We start from the raw sequence: 19,141 nt of genomic DNA, 5'->3' as shown, positions 1-19,141 counted from the left end.
ATTTTTTCAATGGTTAGCTAAGCAGCAGGCACTCACCAATAATTTTTTCAATGGTCAGCTCAGCAGCAGGCATTCGCCCATAATTTTTTCAATGCTCAGATCAGCAGCAGGCACTCACTCGCCCCTAATGTTTTAGAGGGTCAGCTCAGCAGCAGACCCTCACCCCTAATGTTTTAGAGGTTCACCAGCAGGCCCTTGCTCCTAATGTTTTTGAGGGTCACCAGCAGGCCAGCAATCATAATTTTGTAAAGGTGTGTATGATGCCCTCCTTTATGTGTAATAAATGGTGTATTGGAGTGTCGGTTCCTTGTAATTTTTGGCAGCCCTTTCACGTGGTGCATAGGCTTTATGAGTGTAGGAGTCCCACTACCTGAACAATTGTACCACAATGTGAATGAGGCCCTCCTTTATGTTATATACAGGTTCCAGCTCACGGCTTTCCCTCCCTCCTGCCTCTGATTGATAGTTTTTTTCCATATGAATCAGCAGCAGGTGGGTAGGGAGAGGCATGAATATTCAGGACTCATTGGCTCATGTGCCGGAGCTAGTTAATACAAGATATTGTCAAAATAGCTGGGTCAATTATGTTGCCCTTCTCTAGGACACCATAAAACTGGTGACAGATTCCCTTAAACTATTTTAGGAAAACCTTAAAGGAGCTGGCCACTCTCTGGCTACTGCTGACCAATGTGTTTGTAAGATGAGTATATGGCACTTACTAATAAAGTCTTTGTTGAAATTCTGCATCACTTTCTTTATTTCATAAGGTATGTCCCCTTTTTTGCCAAGTCTTTTGTGCTTTCAACATAGTCGTCTTGTCCATAAAATGGCTGCTGATGGAAGGTCATGTGACCAGGCAAATCACCTCCATGTGATGTCCCCTCCACATAAGAATTATGAAATATAAGAACCAGCACACAATTGCTATATAGTCATCTTACATACACATTGATCACAAGTAGCCCAAAAGTTCTAACCCTTTTAAATAACTTTTCCAGGGATTAAAGCTTGGGGAGCTATCCACGGGACAAACCCTCCATTTGTGGCCATATTGGGAACGGGAGCGGTATGCATTCGAAAGATATAGCTTTCATAACAAGGGAACAAGGTCCTCACAAGAAGCAAAAAACAGCGCAGAACATCTCATATAGACTTATTGGAATAATGATTAAATTCATGTTTCCAAAACATTTCTTAATAGTTTTCTAAAGTGGGCAGCCCTATAAAAAATAATTTATCGTTGTAGAAGGTTCCACTTCAAAAGCAGGAAGTAAGACATGCAAAATCTTTAGCAGAAATATTCTGCCACATGTGAACCCATCCTTAAAGGGAATCTGTTACCAGTTTTCTGCTGCTCTCACTTTTTAATCCTAACAGCTCCAGCGCAGTAAAGCAGATCTGTTAGGATTTAGGATTGAGCGGGGGAAAGCCAGGAGCTCATGAATATTCAGGCTCATCATTATGCACTGGAGCTGTTCAGTATAAGATTTTGGCAAAACTGCTGGGTTGATTAAATAAAGTGACCCAGCATTTTGCTACGGGGATCTGATGCTAGTGTATGCTGCCCTTAGTTTGGACACCATAAAACTGCTGACATTCCCTTTAAGGCTCCCATACACATAAGAGAAAAGTCAGCCATATTATTATTATTATTATTTATTATTTAAGCGCCATTCATTCCATAGCGCTGTACATATGATAAGCGGTGCACATACATAACACAGACAATTGTACTAATCATAAACAAGATGAGTTAAAAACTGGTACAGAAGGAGAGAGGGCCCTGCCCGTGAGGGCTTACAATCTACATGGTATGGGAGAAGGACACAGTAGGTGCGGGTTGAGTTGGTTATGGCGGTATAGAGGCAGCAAGGTCATTGGTTGTAGGCTTGTCTGAAGAGGTGGGTTTTCAGGTTTCTTTTGAAGGATTCCACTGTAGGTGAGAGTCTGATATGTTGGGGTAGCAAGTTCCAGAGTATGAGGGATGCACGGGAGAAATCTTGGAGTCGATTGTGGGAAGAGGCGATAAGAGGAGAGGAGAGAAGGAGGTCTTGTGAGGATCGGAGAGTGCGTGTGGGGATGTATCGGGAAAGTAGCTCAGAGATGTAGGGAGGGGACAGGTTATGGACGGCCTTGTATGTGTTTGTCAGTACTTTGAAGTGGATTCGTTGGGCAATGGGGAGCCAGTGAAGGGATTGGCAGAGGGGAGAGGCAGAGGAGTAATAAGGTGAGAGGTGGATTAGTCGGGCAGCGGAGTTGAGGATAGATTGGAGGGGTGCGAGAGTGCTAGATGGAAGGCCACAGAGGAGAATGTTGCAGTAGTCTAGGCGGGAGATAATGAGGGCATGTACGAGCATTTTCGCAGATTCGAAGTTAAGGAAAGCAGGCATGCGGGAGATGTTTTTGAGTTGGAGGCGGCAGGTATTGGAAAGGGCTTGGATGTGCGGTCGGAAGGAAAGGGCAGAATCTGAGGTCACTCCAAGGCAGCGGGCTTTTTTGACTGGGGATAATGTGCAGCCATTGATCGTGATAGATAGGTCTGTTGGGGGGGTTGAACAAGATGGGGGAAAGATTATGAATTCTGTCTTATCCATAGCCAACAAAATCAGTGGGTTCAGATATATTATGTTATGGAGGCCTCCAGACTTTCCCCCGACAGGAAAAAAAGATAAAGCATACTGAATTGCAATTCCCAATCCTTTTGTTCTGGCAGGAGATTAGCAGCCAGCGGTTTGAGGACGGTGTAAAAGTGTTGCAGATCGCCCGATGCCAACAAATTCATGAGCATGCAGATGTATGGGGGAGCAGGGAGGAATAGCCGTCAGTCAAAAGGGCTTTTCAGCTGGCAGCTATTACATTCAAGAAAAAATATATCAATATAATAATCTGCAGTATATAAATTATACTTTGAAAAAAGGCCATAGTCCAGCAATGATTAATTCATATCTACTAAAGGTAGTTGGTTGTGGATTAGAGAAGACACTAGTAGCTTGTGATGAGGCAGAACTTGGTTTACATGTGTGAATTAATTTCCAAACATACAAGACATTTCAGCAAACTATAACAGCAGCCATCTTGGTATAAAGAGAGAGAACCAACAAGTTTTACAGATATACACAACTGGTAACCTTAACATGCAGTGCCATCTACTGATCGAGTGATATTAATACACATTACTGTATATGGAACATGCCGTTGCATCCCCAACACCCCTTCTCAACGGCATGTGCATAATTATACGACATTCAGTCTCTTTTGTAGAAAACAATTACGTTCTCTTGGCAAAGATTTGGTGAGTGCGTCTGCAGTTATCTCCTCTGATGGACAGTACTAGATGTCGCTAACTACTTGTTCTTGCATGTCCCTGAGCAGATGATATTTTATATCAACGTGCTTAGTTCTTGGGTTAATCTTCTCAGAGTGTGTAAGCTTTAGGCATCCCTGATTGTCTTCAAAGATGGGTGTGGGTTGTGACATATTGAGATAATCCTCTTTCTGATGCCCCCTTATTGGCTCTACCTGGTGCTGCCTGAGGCAATTGCCCCACCTCACCTCATTGGTGGTGCACCCCTACTAAATGTGAAAGTCACTGTGCAATCCCAAATGGTTATGTATGGGCAACAATTAGTTAACTCTGGCAGCCCTAGCTAGGTTGCTGGAAGGCAGGCTAGACCTGCCTTACCTGGCTGGAGTAGAGAAAGTATGTAGTCCTCAGAGCAAGAGGAAGACATTCATGTGTGAGCTCTTGAGAAGTAGGCCTTGAGAGAAGCGTGGTCTATGAAATCCTCATTCCTGAGACTACAACCTGTAAGAGAACAACTTAGAAAATACTCCTGAGGGAAAGGGAACGGACATTCATAGAAGGTTTAGAACCACATTTCAAGGCTATTCAGGATTTAGACAGTAAGGTCCCACTCATTTATGGCAATAAGACTTTACTGCTTGTGGAAAGGGTTCTGTATATTGCTGCAACTCGCAGTCAGGGGATTATAGAAGGAGTTAATGAGAAAGGAATTGCACGCCTGAGGTTATTTAGGAAGATTGCACAGTATACTGATGCCTATTCACAGCTATTGGGCAATCCTACTCTACAGTATACCTCAGAACTGTGCCTGTTAATGCTATATATGCTGCAATTCCCATCATTTATTCAGTAAAATCAGTCTTTGTTTGTTGCAACTAAATGTGCCTGGTCATTGCCCACCATCATCTGCGAGCCACAACCTGCATCTGCTCTCCTGCCTTACATCCTTCTATCTAATATCAAGGGCACTCCACCTATCACAAGGCAGGAGTCCCATAGGGTCCAGGATGTGCCCTCCATTCACTGCATGGCCCAAGGTAGTATTGGAGTGAGGATAGCCACTGTGAACCATTATCACTTCTATCAGTGGCACTACTATCACTCCCCTCCTCCCGATTCTCCCACTGCAGGCCTGCTGCAAATCTGCAGTCCTATCTGACCACACTTGTAATGAAAAGAAACTCACCTTTGAGGGTTTGTGACAGTACAGTTTAGCCTGTGGGTTTATGCTCCCCCCCAACCTATCCCCAGAAGGTGTATGGGTAAGACTACATGGCAAGATCGTGTCCCGGTTGCGACGTAGGCGCTCTGCAGTTGAGTAGCATGTGGCTGTAAAGGCCGCAGCTGGGTCTTGTTAACCCCTAACTCATAATGCTATATATATAGCACCTCAAGTCAGACCAGCCATCAGATCCCCAATGTTAATCAGACCTCAGATCAGACCCCCAATGCCTCAGATCAGATCCCCATGTCAGACATCAGCCCCCATCAATCAGCCCCCCGTGTCGGACATCATGCCCCCATGTCAGCCATCAGCCCCCCATGTCACATTCCCCCCCTCCATGTCACATTTCTCCCCCTCCTTTTTACATAATCCCCTCTGTCACATAATATCTCCCCCCATGTCAGATTTCTCCCCCTCCATGTCACATTTCTCCCCCTCCATGTCACATTTCACCCCCTCAATGTCACATTTCTCCCCCTCAATGTCACATTTCTCCCCCTCAATGTCACATTTCTCCCCCTCAAGGCCTCAATGTCACATTTTCCCCCCTCCATGTCAAATCACCTATGTCACATCAGCCCTCCATGTCACATTTCTCCCCCTCCATCCATGTCACATTTCTCCCTCTCCAAACCAAGTCATATGACCCCCTTCGTGTCACATCATGATCACATCATTACCCCCTATTGTGTCACATTCCCCATCCATAGCACATCATCACCCCCAGGCCCTATCCCCATGTCACAGACTACAGACAATATTCCAGTAATAATTTTTTTTAAACACATTTATGACGTGCACTCTGGCGCTAGTGCGCTCATCAGTGATCACCTACCCACCTGACCTGTTGTTATGGCAATCTGGCCGATATATATACCTATATATTTCTAAACCTATGAACTGTTTATTTTGAATTAAGTATATGTTCCACGATCGGAGGGCACTTCCCGGTTCCGGGGTCATGGGGCTGGAGGTGAGTACTCCACCACGTGGAACCACCATTTTCTCTGTAGATGGACACTATATATACTTGTAAGTTTCCATGCGGTATGTTATATGTTGTGCTCCTGATGAAGGGGTTTTAAATACCCCAAAACGCGGCAGGATTTTCTGAAATAAACAACCTTGTATCCTACTGAGAGTCCACCGGGTCGTCCATCTGATGGACACCAAGGGGACCAATATTCTACAGGCGACCTCGGCGAGGGAGGGCTTGGCGTCAAGTGTCTTGAGTTTATCTTGCTGCACCCTCCCTGGTGAAGTGAGTAATACACAAAGTGTATATATACACCCTACTGGGTTCTATTCTCCTATATAGACTTTATCAGTCTTACATAATTGCTTTTAATAATATATACATTTTATCTGCTGCTTTTATCAAAAGCCCCTCTCTTTATCCACTACACGTGAATAGTCGGGCAATCTGTGCATCTGCCGATCACCCTGTCACTGTGTTTTTTTACTGTGGTCCCTCCTTTTTTCCCTGATTCCTCACATTGGACTTTTAGGGTTTTTGCCTCTACACCACATAGAAAGAATATAGAACTTCGGGGGCCACTACCTTCTACCCTTCTCCTTTTCATAATCGGGCGCTCCACCAATTCTTTTCCTTCTTGAATCCATGATCTACAGAAAGAGAGAAGGAGAAAGACAAAGGAGATAACTGGATAACTTAAAATCTGCATGGCGAGCATTGGAGCCAGTAAGGTAACCTACTACCAAAAGCTGCTAAGACTTTACTGCAGTGAGGCACTCTGTTAAAATATCCTTGACACTTGGACACGAATTGGCCAGTTGTATCTCTAAAACCCTGTATCCCACAGTGAATATTATACCATGCAAGAGGACTATTAGCCACCATAGATTCTGCAGGAGGAGACTTGAGACAAATAGCGAAGAGGGCCATAACTCCTATCATTGCCAATATCCATACATCAAATTGCATTGTGTACAGTTAGAACTGGGTCTGCTATAATTAGATGTACTACTTTTACCATTTTGCACTTAAGTAAAAGAGACATTTGTTCTGTTATGTCTGACCTGATGCACCAAACGCTGGCTATTGCACTCCACACAACCTACCTTGTGCAGTGTCCCAGGGGGTCAGTAGTGTAGCTTTAGGTATGCTGGGCTTTGTATTGCAGGGCAACCCACTAACCTGGGATTCACTGTCGTCTTCAATCTGGGCAGCGACTGGAACAGGCAGTTCATAAATGTTCGTGACGCCAGTGTCAATTGAACGGTGACACGCCGTGTAATGTTATGTGGAATAATGGAGTAACCACGTGATAGCCAACCAAAACTGGAACTTTACTGGATTTCAACAATAATCATGCATGGACATAGGTGGAAACGCAGTTCCATTGAAGACAGTTGATTTGCATATGAAGACAGTGGGTTTGCATAAGTTACAGACAGGCCGGAAATAGCAAGGTGATTTTCAGAGGGTTAAACACAGGACTTGTAGTACAGGAGGCTTGCACTCTATTCCTGACTGATCCTGAAACATGTGACTTATTCTCCAAGGTCTGATGCCCTAGCTCTGGCGTATCCTTGAATCTGTCTTTATCAAGTACCTCCTCTGTTACCTTGAGTACCTCTTGCTGATTAGACTCGCCTTCTGTTGTATTCTGGGTCTTCAGGCTGTTTAACTATGCCCTTCTTGCTTCTATGAATACGGACTCAGGAGGGGAACCTTCTCCTCAGAACTGGAATCCGGTTACAGGGCTTACTCTACCCTCTCAGCACTGAGTCTAGAAACTTCTGCCTTCCTGAGCTAGGCCCTAGCCTATTTATACTGAACTGGGGGCTCCCTCTGCTGGTTGTGACAAGGATTGCCGGTAACCGGGCTGACTGGCTTAAAGGGAAATACACATTACAATCTAGCAGTGTCGGGTAGCCAACCCGTATGCTGCACTTGCACCCATACAAACACTCAACATCACGGGCACCTTGACTCACATCAGACAGGAGCCCCCAGAACCAGGGTGTGCCCTGCACCCTCCTTTAACTGCATGGCCCTAGGGAGCAACAGTGTGAGGAAAGCCATTGTGATTGGCTGCAACATACAGAGCCACTACCACTGACATCCTCTGCTCCCGCTGCTCCTGGGCTATGGCACATGCTTCCCTGCTCCTCTCTCTTTTCCAAATTAGTCTCTGGTTAGTGCTTAGAAGATAAGAGAGGAGCAGGGCTGCAGTGATTAGCACCGACAGTAAGAGTGCTACATTCCTGTATGGTTTCTGTAAGCGCTGATCGCTGCCACTCGCTCTTCTTCCTATCTTCCTAATGCTAACCACAGATGTGCTAGGAAGATAGAGGTGAGTGGGCTTCCAGCGATCAGTGCTGGCAGTAGATTAAATGAGCAGGGAAATGGTAAAATCAATAGTTTTTAGTACATTTGTGGAAGCAGTTGCTGGGGAGGAGAGAGAAGGGGCTGAGAAGCCTGCATCTGCATCTTACAGGTATCCATGTCCAGTAGCAGTGGAGAAGATCATACATGCATGCGACTCTGTCCTTTGAATATTCTGAGTGTTGTGGTCACAGCTCAGCCACAACTTAATAAATGACAATTGAAAGAGCCTTATGGGACAACGGCCACATCTCTAACTTATATACTCCTATGTGGAGTATCAAACAAATCAAAGGACCCCATTCTTCTGATATGGGAACCCAGAGATGGCTTCCCAATGGTCAACTAGTACTTGCCCATCCCTGCTACTGAGCTGTGTGCCACTCTTCCTCTCCCCTGATTTGGTGTGCCTGTCTAATATCAGAAATATGTACTATCCAATACACTTTTTTATGTGACCAAGTTGGAAAGTTTTATGTACAGTATGTGCCAGCCTGAAAGTGTCATAAAGCCTAAAGTCTATGTTACCTACGTTTGCTGTGCAGAAATTACAGTCTGGGGAGTGAGTGACTCCAGTGAAAAAAGTGAGAAAAAGATAACATTTGCAATATTTGCCAACACAATTTTATTTATTTTCCCATTGATAACTTTACAGCATTATAGCTTTACTATGGGTCTTTATGATATTGGCTGGTTTGACTTTTCTTGAAGAAATGAAATCAATGTTCCCATTATTGTTTATAGGTGGTAGAATAGATCATGGACACCATGATGGATTGGCCAAAATGGCGCTAATGGAAGGAGTCATGTTTGATCGAGCGATAAAAAGGGCTGGAGAGCTGACAGATGAAGAAGAAACATTGACTGTGGTCACTGCTGACCATTCCCATGTTTTCAGTTTTGGTGGCTACACTTACAGGGGCAGCAGCATCTTTGGTGAGAGTGTTTTTTTTTTTATTCTAATAAAATCACCAGTCCCAAAATATTAGCTTCAAACAAATATTGCATAATACATAGATTGTTAGGAGGCATAACTGGCAGGATACTTAATGGAACACTTTTCATAGAAACAAAGCTTTATAGAAGCAGACATGCCTTTTTTGTATTTGAAGATATAAATATAAGATCCAGGTGTGGACTGGAAACTTAAAGGGGTTGTTTAATGTCAGACATTGGTCACATATTGGTAGGATATGCTACCAATGTCAAGATAGGTGCGGGTCCTAACTCTGCGAGTGTTCTCAGCTATTTTCAGAAGAGTCAGCGTTTGGGTATTTTGTTAACTCCGATAGCAGTGAATGAAGAGTGGTCGTGCTTTCACAGTGTGCTCTCCTTCACTTTGGAGGCCAGTTCTGGAGGTAGGAACAGGTCACAGAGATGGGACCTTCACCTATCTGACATTGGTGGCATATCCTAGCAACATGCCAATAATGTCTGAGATGAGACAACTCCTTTAAAGTTGCTCTGGAAAAAAATCTAAAATTCACTCACCTCGTGTAGTCGGGTCCAAACTGATAGAAGGCTGGGCAACACAACTAGCCGGGGCCAACATAAATGGACGGGGCAGATATAAGTAGGCAGGGCCACAAATACCACAGTGCAACACAAAATACTGTCCCAGCACAACAAAATACCACAATGCAGCACAAGATACTGTCATAGCAGAACAAAATACCACAGTGCAGTACCAAAAAACTGTAATGATCATTGTAATAAAGAGGAAGTAACCCCTGAGGATCCTGAGGATAGGTCATCAATATATACAGGCTGCACAACCCCTTTAATTATTGCCAAAATAATGAATTTAAAGTTGCCAAGTTAAATGTAATTTATTGTTAAAAGCATATGTCTTTCTGTGGATTGTCTGAACCTAATAGCAATGTATGGGCAACATATAGGTTTAATATTGACAGTTTATGTTGTCAGGGTGATGGACTTGGTCTGCCCCCTGGTTAGTTAGTGTTGAGAAGTCTAGTCTGAGCAGAGCTACAGGAAGTATGTATGTGAGAGAGTTCCTGAGTTCCTGTAGACCAGGCTCAAGTCCAGAGAACCTTTGTCTCTGATATTATAGCTGTCAAAGCAGCAACTCTACCACCAGAGTATTCCTGAAGGAAAGAGACCAGACAGAGTAGAAGTTCCAGAACCATCCAGGCCATGCATGCTTTAGACATCAATGTATTTGCTTGTTTATGGCATTCAGACTTTGCTGCTGTAGGAAGGATATATTGTTTCAGCACCTACCACATTTTGAAACTGACTGGCCATCCATATCTTAAATCTGCACTCGTCAGCCAAGGAGTTGCACATAGAGTTAACAAGAACAGTGTAGCACACGGTAGGAAGCAGCAAGGGGCCGTCATTGATGGAAGGTATGTGTCACCGAGATTCCTGGCCTCAGTGAGGTAAGAGCCAGTAGTTTTAAGTGTCAGTGGCAGCTAGTGCTGACTGACACTGTTTTGTTGTTAGTATGGCTATAAAGCCAATCCGGGCCGTCTCTTACTGGGAGTTGCCAAAGTGCTGGATGGGTGGCTCCTCCTCACGCTCCAGGCCGGGTCTTTTTTGGTCTATATAAAACCCAGCCAGCAGTCTCAGCTAGGTGTGGTTTATCCTCCATCTGACAGAAAAGCTGGGGAGTCTCTGTGTTTTGGGACCTGTGAATTTGTGCCGTGCTAAAGGGCTGAGAGCCACATGCCGGGAAACAGGCCCCTAAAGCCTCCTGTGGACTGCGGATGGAAAACTGCTAACCAGGTAAAGATTTTGGTTTATGGACATTGCATGGTGTGAACAAACACCAAGACTGTAAACGGTCATTTTGTTTTTCCTTATGTGTGAATAAACTCTGAACTGTTTAAGTTAAAGACTGTGATTGCCTCTATACTGCGTCCTCCAGCCTGTCTACCAGAGCAAAAAACCCCACACACCTTTGGTTGTCTGGCAAGACTGAAAAGTGTCCTTAGAAGGAAACACAGGGAGTAATACAACCTCCATCATTGTCACTGCCTATACATTGTTATTGGGAGAAAGACTACACTGTAATATACTTTTCAACTGTGCCTTTTGCTGTATATACTTCTACTACTATCATATACGCAGTAAATATAAGAATTTATTGCAACCAACGGGCCTGATTATTGACATCATCCACCCACCGGTCCTGCATCTCCACTTATGCCTTGCACTCAACCAAACTGTTCACCCCAACTACCACCAGGAAGGAGCTCCAATGCCAGGGTGGGCCTCAAACAAAGAAAAGATGCGCACTACTACCACCACCACTATACCCACTACCACATGCCCCATCCTTGTCTCCTCTCCATGTTGCTGTATTTACTGGAAGAGGCCAATAACTGATATTTAACAGGGATTTAAAAGAAGAAAATCTAAGTGCTTCTGCCACATGAGTTGAATGTATCCATAAACTCACCTAGGCCTGATGGATACCAAAGAATGGTCCATTATTTTACAATGAGAGTTTGTGAGTGACAAAAGCAAATGTTTGGATCTGCAGGAGGTTACTGATATATGCCTAAATCCAAGAAAAGTCATCAAATATCAGACTAACAATGAATCAGAATAACAGGAGCATAAAATAAGAAGATAACATGTTTTTTGTTGTGTTCTTGTAGGTCTAGCTCCCAAAAAAGCCATTGATAACAAGTCTTACACATCCATCTTGTATGGTAATGGCCCAGGATTTTCTATTACACCAGAAGGACGTCCCGATGTTAATAATACTATAAGTGGTAAGAACTGTACAGAAATATTATGGACACTGACTTATAGGATAGCTACCTTACATCTGGTGGCACTAGGTGCAGCTTTCTTCTCTTTTTGGAAAGAAAGCTAATTTGCATAATTTTACTAACTAACTACCCACTCTCCATAAAGAGAAACAACCCCCCCCCCCCCCCCCCCCCCGCCGGCATTCTATTGTAGGAGCATTGTCATTAAAGGGAATCTGTCAGCAGTTTTATGGTGTCCTAACTAAGGGGAACATAAACAGGTCTCCTTAGCAGAATGCTGGCTCACTTTCTTTAACTGCCAGTTTGCTACAATCTTGTGCTAAACAGCTCAAGTGCATGCCAATGAGTTCTCATATTCATGAGCTCCTGGTTCTCCCCACCCACCTGCTGCTGATTCATATGGAAAAAACTGTCAATCAGAGGCAGGTGGGTGGGGAGAGCCATGAGCTCATGAATATCAGGACTCATTGGCATGTGCTGGAGCTGATAAAACCTAGCAGCATAAAACTGGTGATAGATTCCCTTTAAAGGGGAACTATGACTAATGTAAAAAAAGAAAAATCAGCCATCATATAGCACATGATGGCTAGAACCAGCCTTGTACCTCACATGGATCCACAGATCTCCCCATTCATTGCTCTGCTAGATTTATGCCAAGCTGACAGCTGAAGGGGAGTGTCTTTTCTGCTGCCCCTCAGGGGCGTGTCCCTGCATCACATCACAGTTCAGGAAGAAGTTGAAGGATGAAACAGAGCATGTTCGGCCTTCAGTGAGCAGGACAAAGAAATAATAAATGAAAAACTAATGGCAGGTGGTGCTATATGCAAAAGTTTTAGTTTTTAATTACATACAATTACAAAATAATTCAGATCCAGGTCCTGGTTTGAAAACTGTAGAATATTGTTTATGGGACATCCCCTTTAAGTACAAGTTAAAGGGCATCTGTAAACAGATTTGTACCTATGATACTGGCTGACCTGTTGCATGTGCTCTTGGTAGCTAAAGACATCTGTGTGGGTCCCATGTTCATATGTGCTTGCATTGCTGAGAAAAATGATGTTTTAGTATGTGCAAATGAGCATCTAGGACAAGGATGGCCAACCTGCGGCTCTCCAGCTGTTGTAAAACTACAATTCCCACCATGCCCTGCTGTAGGCAGTCTGGGCATCCTGGGAGTTGTAGTTTTGCAACAGCTGGAGAGCCTCAAGGTTGGCCATCTCTGCTCCAGGAGAAAGGGGGCATTGCTGTTACACTTAGAGGCTCTGCAACTGCTGCACCCTCTCCACTTTGATTAGCAGGGCCAGGCAGTGAAAACATGTTCACACCGGCAGTTGCAGAGAGAGCAGAGCCTCTAGAAGTAACTGTGTAACACCCCCATTCCCCCTTAAAGGCTCATTTGCATGTATTAAAACTTATTTTTCTCAGCAATGCGGGCACATATGAACATGGGACCAACACAGATGCCAGTGTCATAGGTATATATATATATATATATATATATATATTATAATGTAATCCATGTGAGCTCAATTTCTGCCAAGAACCAACACAACAGAGCATGTTCATACATTGTCATTTGAAGTGTTGTAGGATGTATCAGTAATGGATCCAAAATGGTGTTATGTCATTATTCTGTGTCTCCAGAGGTAGCTCCTAATACCCTATAGCATTTTCATGGACTTTTTTTGTATTTTAGAGGACAAGAACTATATGCAACAGGCTGCAGTACCGCTGGGTTCAGAGACTCATGGAGGGGAGGATGTTGCAATATTTGCCAAAGGTCCCATGGCTCATCTTTTCCATAGTGTGCATGAAGAAACTTATGTAGCACACGTCATGGCATATGCAGCATGTTTGCCACCATATACTGAGTGCCCACCAGAACGACCAAAGAGTAAAGTGTCCTATATCACTAATAAGCCTAGCCTTCTCCTGATGTCTGCCATGTGGCTGTTATATTTTCCTCAGTGGGATGTGTAATATTCATCTCAAGGACCTTGATGTTGCCTCAGTAAAAACAACAGACAAACATTCATTGTAATCTACGGCCCAAAAAAAACTACTGAAAAGCAGAAAGAAGATTTAGGCCTCAGGCACACGGCCGTTCCGTGCATTGGGTACAGCAATTTGCGGTCCCCAATGCAAGGGCAACGTCCATGCGGCGGCCGTAACGGATTGAGACCCATTCAACTTGAATGGGTCCGTGATCCGTCTGCACTGCAAAGAAATAGAACATGTTCTATTTTTTTGCGGTGTGGAGGCACGGACAGAAACGCCACGGAAGCACTCCATAGTGCTTCCGTGGGGTTCCGCGCCTCCGTTCTGCACAGCAGCTCCAGATTGCAGACCCATTCAAGTGAATGGATCCGCATCCGTGATGCGGGGAGCACACCGCCGGTGCCCGCATATTGTGGACCCGCTGTTTGCAGACCGCAATACCGCCACAACCAGGCGATGGCCGTGTGCATGAGGCCTAACACTGTACCCTGGAAACAAAAAAATTTAAGCCGGGTGTAACTATGACTGTGAGTTCAAAGCGCCTCACATGAAGTAACCCGCACTGAGGTGACGAGAAGCAGTAAACATTTTTAACCCACATACGCATAACTGTAGGTGATCATATGTAGCCCACAGCCTGCCTGCTAACTCAGAAGATTCATATATATGAATTCCGCTATTATATTACTTTAGGTGAATTGAACCTTGTGCACTGTTAATAAAAGTTTTATTTGTCTTGTTTTAAAAACTAATAAAAATAAAATTTACAAAGAAGATTCATATGCACTATGGTCCACCACGATGTTGTTCCATGCACTATGGTCCACCACGATGTCTCCCTCTACTGGTGCCTGCGCTGTTTACATCTGGTGGTGCATGGACATGGTCACATATACCTCTCTAGACAATGACTAGCTTCGGAGGAGATGTCCTGCTTGTGGCCACATCACTGCTGAAGCCAGTCATTGGCTGGACCAGTGCATGTGACCATGCCCATGCACCAGTGGAGGTAAACTGTGCGGGAAGATGTAAATAGTGGATGCAACACAGATGACTGGGTCTGCATGGGACATGTAAGTATGAATCTTTTCTTTCAGTAAGCAGACTGCGGACACTTGCTTAAAGAGGACCTTTCATCAGAAAAAAGTATGTAAACTGACTATACCGACGTGTAGAGCTGCGCCCAGGGATCCCCCTGCACTTACTGTTATCCCCGGGCGCCGCTCCGTTCTCCGGTTATAGCCTCCGGTATGTTCCAAGTTAGGCTCCACCCAGGGGAACTTAGGCTCCACCCAGGGGAACCTGCCGCGGTCTCTTTCTCCTATGCTGTAGCGCTGGCCAATCGCAGCGCTCAGTTCATAGCCTGGCTATGAGCTGAGCGCTGCGATTGGCCAGCGCTACAGCATAGGAGAAAGAGACCGCGGCAGGTTCCCCTGGGTGGAGCCTAACTAGGAACATACCGGAGGCTATAACCGGGGAACGGAGCGGCGCCCGGGAATAACAGTAAGTGCAGGGGGATCCCTGGGCGCCGCTCTACACGTCGGTATAGTCAGTTTACATACTTTTTCCTGGTGAAAGGTCCTCTTTAAAAATCATTATAACAAGAAAATCCCTTTTCTGATAACACATTCCCTTTATGCCCAAAATAGGCTTAATCTTTAAAGGGGTTATGGAGGCACTGATATTGATAACCTATCCTCATGATAGGTCATCAATATCACATTGGAGGTCCGAGTCCCGGCATCACTGACGATCAGTTGTTTCAGGAAGCTACAGCACTTCAGTGAGAGATGCAGCCTCCTGGCAGCCATTGACTTTAATAGGACTCAGCTGCACCTAGGCCATTTGACTGACGCACTGTGACCTCATTGGTCCAGGAAGAGGTCTAAGGCCTCACTGAGTGCTTTGGCTTCTTCACAAAGCTGATCGGTGAAGATCCTGGGATATTGAGGACCTATTCTGAGGATAGGTTATCAATATCAATTCCCGGATGACCCCTTCAGGACAAAACCTATTTTGGTCATAAAAGGAATGAGTCATCAGAAAATGACCTATTTTTTAACTCACATAATAAAAACCATCTCATATCACACCCCCATATTAGATCTCAGATCAGACCCTCATATCAGACTCCAATATCAGACCCCCATATCAAACCTCAGATTAGACCAAAAATAAGTACGGTAAGTATGCACAGTGTCAGGTCATAGTGCGCACCGTGTTTTCCGATGCTATACGTAGTCAGGACAGTGCAGTGCGAGCCTGGAGTAGCCCAGGGGTGGTGAGTACAACCAGTGGTAGCAGCGCTTCACTACCCACACCTACTGCATACTAGTGAGCGCTACCGTAATGGAATCGATCACTATTATTCCCCCTTCCCCCTACACACACTTTTAAGAGAAAAAGGTGCATCTCATAAAGTAAAAAATCCTGCATTTTTCAAACTGGTGCAGTGGCCGGGTTTGGGGTGGCACCAACGCTATACTTGGTCCCCCGGACACTGTCAAGGTGTGTAACTCCCCAGAGTGGCATTACTACTTCTGCACCTCACTACTATCTCCTATGGTTAACCTAATTCTGTGTATTTATTCCCAGGTCCTGTACAATGTGCATTCACAATCTTGTTATGTAAATGTTCACGTGTTATATGCCTGGTTCACCCGCAGGTAGCAGCATAAATGGCAGAGCTACAGGTACAGAGAGTGGAACCTTCTTTTCCATTCTAACCCCCCCCCCCCCCTGTGGTGTGGTGGGCTTGTCCCCATTGCTGCAGGGATGGGGGAGTTCAATTTAGAGTTAGTTCAGCTTACCCCCTGCTAGGGGAACGAAGCAGGTGCACTTCCCTACTGGACGTGCTATGTCTAGGTCAGCTAAAGCACTTTCAACTCTGTTGGAAATGGAGACCTCAGCTCTGAAGCCAGGAGGAGAAAGTTTTCCCTGGACAGATCTAGAGACAGATCAGACTACAAAGTTAAGTACAGCACACAGAGGAAGCTAAGTTATTAAGCTATCCTGTCTGTACAGCAGACCCAGAGAGCGACAGATGTAGCAGTGAGGAGTTTGCCTGCCACAGTAATGCTAACGCCTGCTGGAACCAAGACCAAGTCTGAAACTGTTGGAGAAACATTTATGCAAAGTAAAGCTATTATCAACTTCATCCCAAGGTCTGGACTCCATTTATTTCTTCAAATCCCTCAATTATTTCCTCTATTTGCTCTGCTTCAGACAACAACACCTGGGTTCCAGCGTATCCTGGTAGGAGCACCGTGACACATGCAACAACATTAAGGGACATTTAGGGCACCCTAGACCTCTCCGGAATTCCTACACCTGGGTACCATTTACTTAATCACTAAAAGGGGCCCTGTACCCTTCTTATTTCACTGCACATGGCATCACAAAAAAAAATTAGCTTTAAGGAACCCATGGCCATTGCTGTGTGTCGCAGGTGTCACCACATGTTGCTGCACTCTGGAAGGAATGGTAACAGGTGGTGCACCCCAATTGGAAATAAGTCCAGAGAGGCAGGGTCTGCAGTAAACAGTGTGATTCTTTACTGGAGGCATTCAGGTGCAAAACAATACAGGCAGTGCACTGAGCTGACTTCTCCAGTGTCCTCCCTGGCAGAAGAAGGGTTTGATGCTGAGAAAAGGTCTGAGCTAGCTATCCCTTTCTCTCGCTGGCCAAAGGCTGGTGATCTAGGGTCTGTGGCAGAGTATTCCCGTCTCAGTGTCTTCTTCCGGTTACTCAATAGTCTGGCAGAGTGTCCTCTTCTAAACACTGTTCCCTAACTGCAGAACGCTCACTGCTCTTCTTATATACAGTTTCTGGCTGAATTATAACCTTCTAGTGGGAGGGCTGGAGAAACTCAGCACGAAAAAATACAATGTCACAACTCCCATCTCTCATAGACTTGCATTAGAGCTTCAATGATACTCAACAGGAACGACACAGCAGTTTTTCTAGACAAAAACAGGGTTTCAGACATAATAACAGAACTAAACAACACATTAAAAAGGTCAGTCTGTCTGGTTTTGGTGGTAAACAAGTCTGGCCTTTTCCCTCCAAAACATGTTCTTCTTTAAACCCTATGGTAACTGTGGAAAATTGCTAACTTCTAATTAGCTAGTACTGTTGCAGTTATTTGTGGGGAAACCGGTTAGTGGCCTATTTCAGTACAAAAAGAAAAATATATACGTATTTCACTGTTGCAATTATATGTGGTGAAAGCATTTAGTGGGCTATTTCAGTACAGAAAGAAAAATATATACGCACTTCACTGTTGCAGTTATTTGTGGTGAAAGCATTTAGGGGCCTATTTCAGTAGAAAAAGAAAAATATATACACATTTCACTATTGCAGTTATTTGTGGTGAAAGCATTTAGTGGCCTACTGTATTTCAGTACAGAAAGAAAAATATATACACACTTCACTGTTGCAGTTATTTGTGGTGAAAGAGTTTAGTGGCCTATTTCAGTACAAAAAGCTAAATATATACGCATTTCACTTCTGCAGTTTATGTGGCTTCACTCTGGTAGACAGCGTGTGCGGACACAGTACAGAAGCAAATTACCAGTTCTTAAATCAAACTTCCAGTTTTATTCACACATAACGCACAAACAAAACGTCACTTTGCAGTCTTGGTGTTAGTTCACACACAATGGAAAGTCCACATAGCAAAAATCACCTTGTTGGCAGCTCTGCCTCCAGCAGTCCATAGCAGGCTTTTAGGGGGCCTGTTTCCCCTACAGACTGGTCCCAGCCCTCCAGCATGGCACAAGCCTCAGATCCCAGCGCACACACCTCCTGAGTTCCACTGTCAGACGGAGGTAATCCTCCTCACCTAGCAGTGCTGGCTGGTTTTTATGCCTGGCAAAACCCAGCCTGGAACATGGGGAGTAGTCACCCACCCAGCACTTTGACTACTCGCAGTAAGAGCCGCCCCGGATCAGCTATACAGCCATACTAAGTATTAAGGTGTCAAACAGCAACTGCTGCTGACACATAAAAACCGACTCTTACTCCACCAAGGCCAGGAACCTCGGTGACACATACCTATCATCCACAATGATTCCTTGTACCTTCTTACATACCTCCCCCTTTGTTCAACCTTGAGGGGGTGAACACATGTCATACAGTATACTTGGGACAAGGCATCCGTGTTTTTCTGCAACCGGCCTGTCCTCTGCTCTACGGAGAACTTAAAGTTTTGTAAGGACCGGAACCACCTGGTGACTCTGGCATTTCTCTCTTTGGCCTGGCTCATCCACTTGAGAGGGGAGTGGTCAGTCACCGGGCGGAATGTTTTCCCCAACAAATAAAAGCAGAGAGACTTTGAGTGCCCACTTGATAGCCAGGCACTCTATCTCCACTATACTGTACCTTGTCTCGGCTGGGGTGAGCTTGCGGCTTAGGAAGACAACGGGATGCTCCTCCCCGTTGACTTCCTGAGAGCCGACTTCAAAGCGGAGAAAGCCTCTTCCGCCCGGTCACTCCAGTGAACCATCACTGACTTGCGT

The 19,141-nt window shown here is 44.8% G+C and overlaps 1 protein-coding gene across 1 annotated transcript in view; it reads left to right on the top strand.

The window, feature by feature from the left end:
- ALPI (alkaline phosphatase, intestinal) overlaps nucleotides 1–16,292 on the top strand; it is a 53,485-nt gene extending 37,193 nt beyond the window's left edge. Inside the window, exons 8-11 of the mRNA XM_044291076.1 lie at nucleotides 8,624–8,817; nucleotides 11,508–11,624; nucleotides 13,321–13,581; nucleotides 16,177–16,292. Coding sequence (XP_044147011.1) covers nucleotides 8,624–8,817; nucleotides 11,508–11,624; nucleotides 13,321–13,581; nucleotides 16,177–16,292 — 688 coding nt within the window. The remainder of the gene's footprint in view (nucleotides 1–8,623; nucleotides 8,818–11,507; nucleotides 11,625–13,320; nucleotides 13,582–16,176) is intronic.
- Nucleotides 16,293–19,141: the final 2,849 nt, after the last annotated feature.

The sequence above is a fragment of the Bufo gargarizans genome, chromosome 4 (genome assembly GCF_014858855.1).
Source record: "Bufo gargarizans isolate SCDJY-AF-19 chromosome 4, ASM1485885v1, whole genome shotgun sequence".
Classification (NCBI taxonomy): Eukaryota; Metazoa; Chordata; class Amphibia; order Anura; family Bufonidae; genus Bufo; species Bufo gargarizans.
The sequence above is the reverse complement of the archived record's forward strand: the minus strand, read 5'-3'. Positions and strand labels throughout refer to the sequence as shown.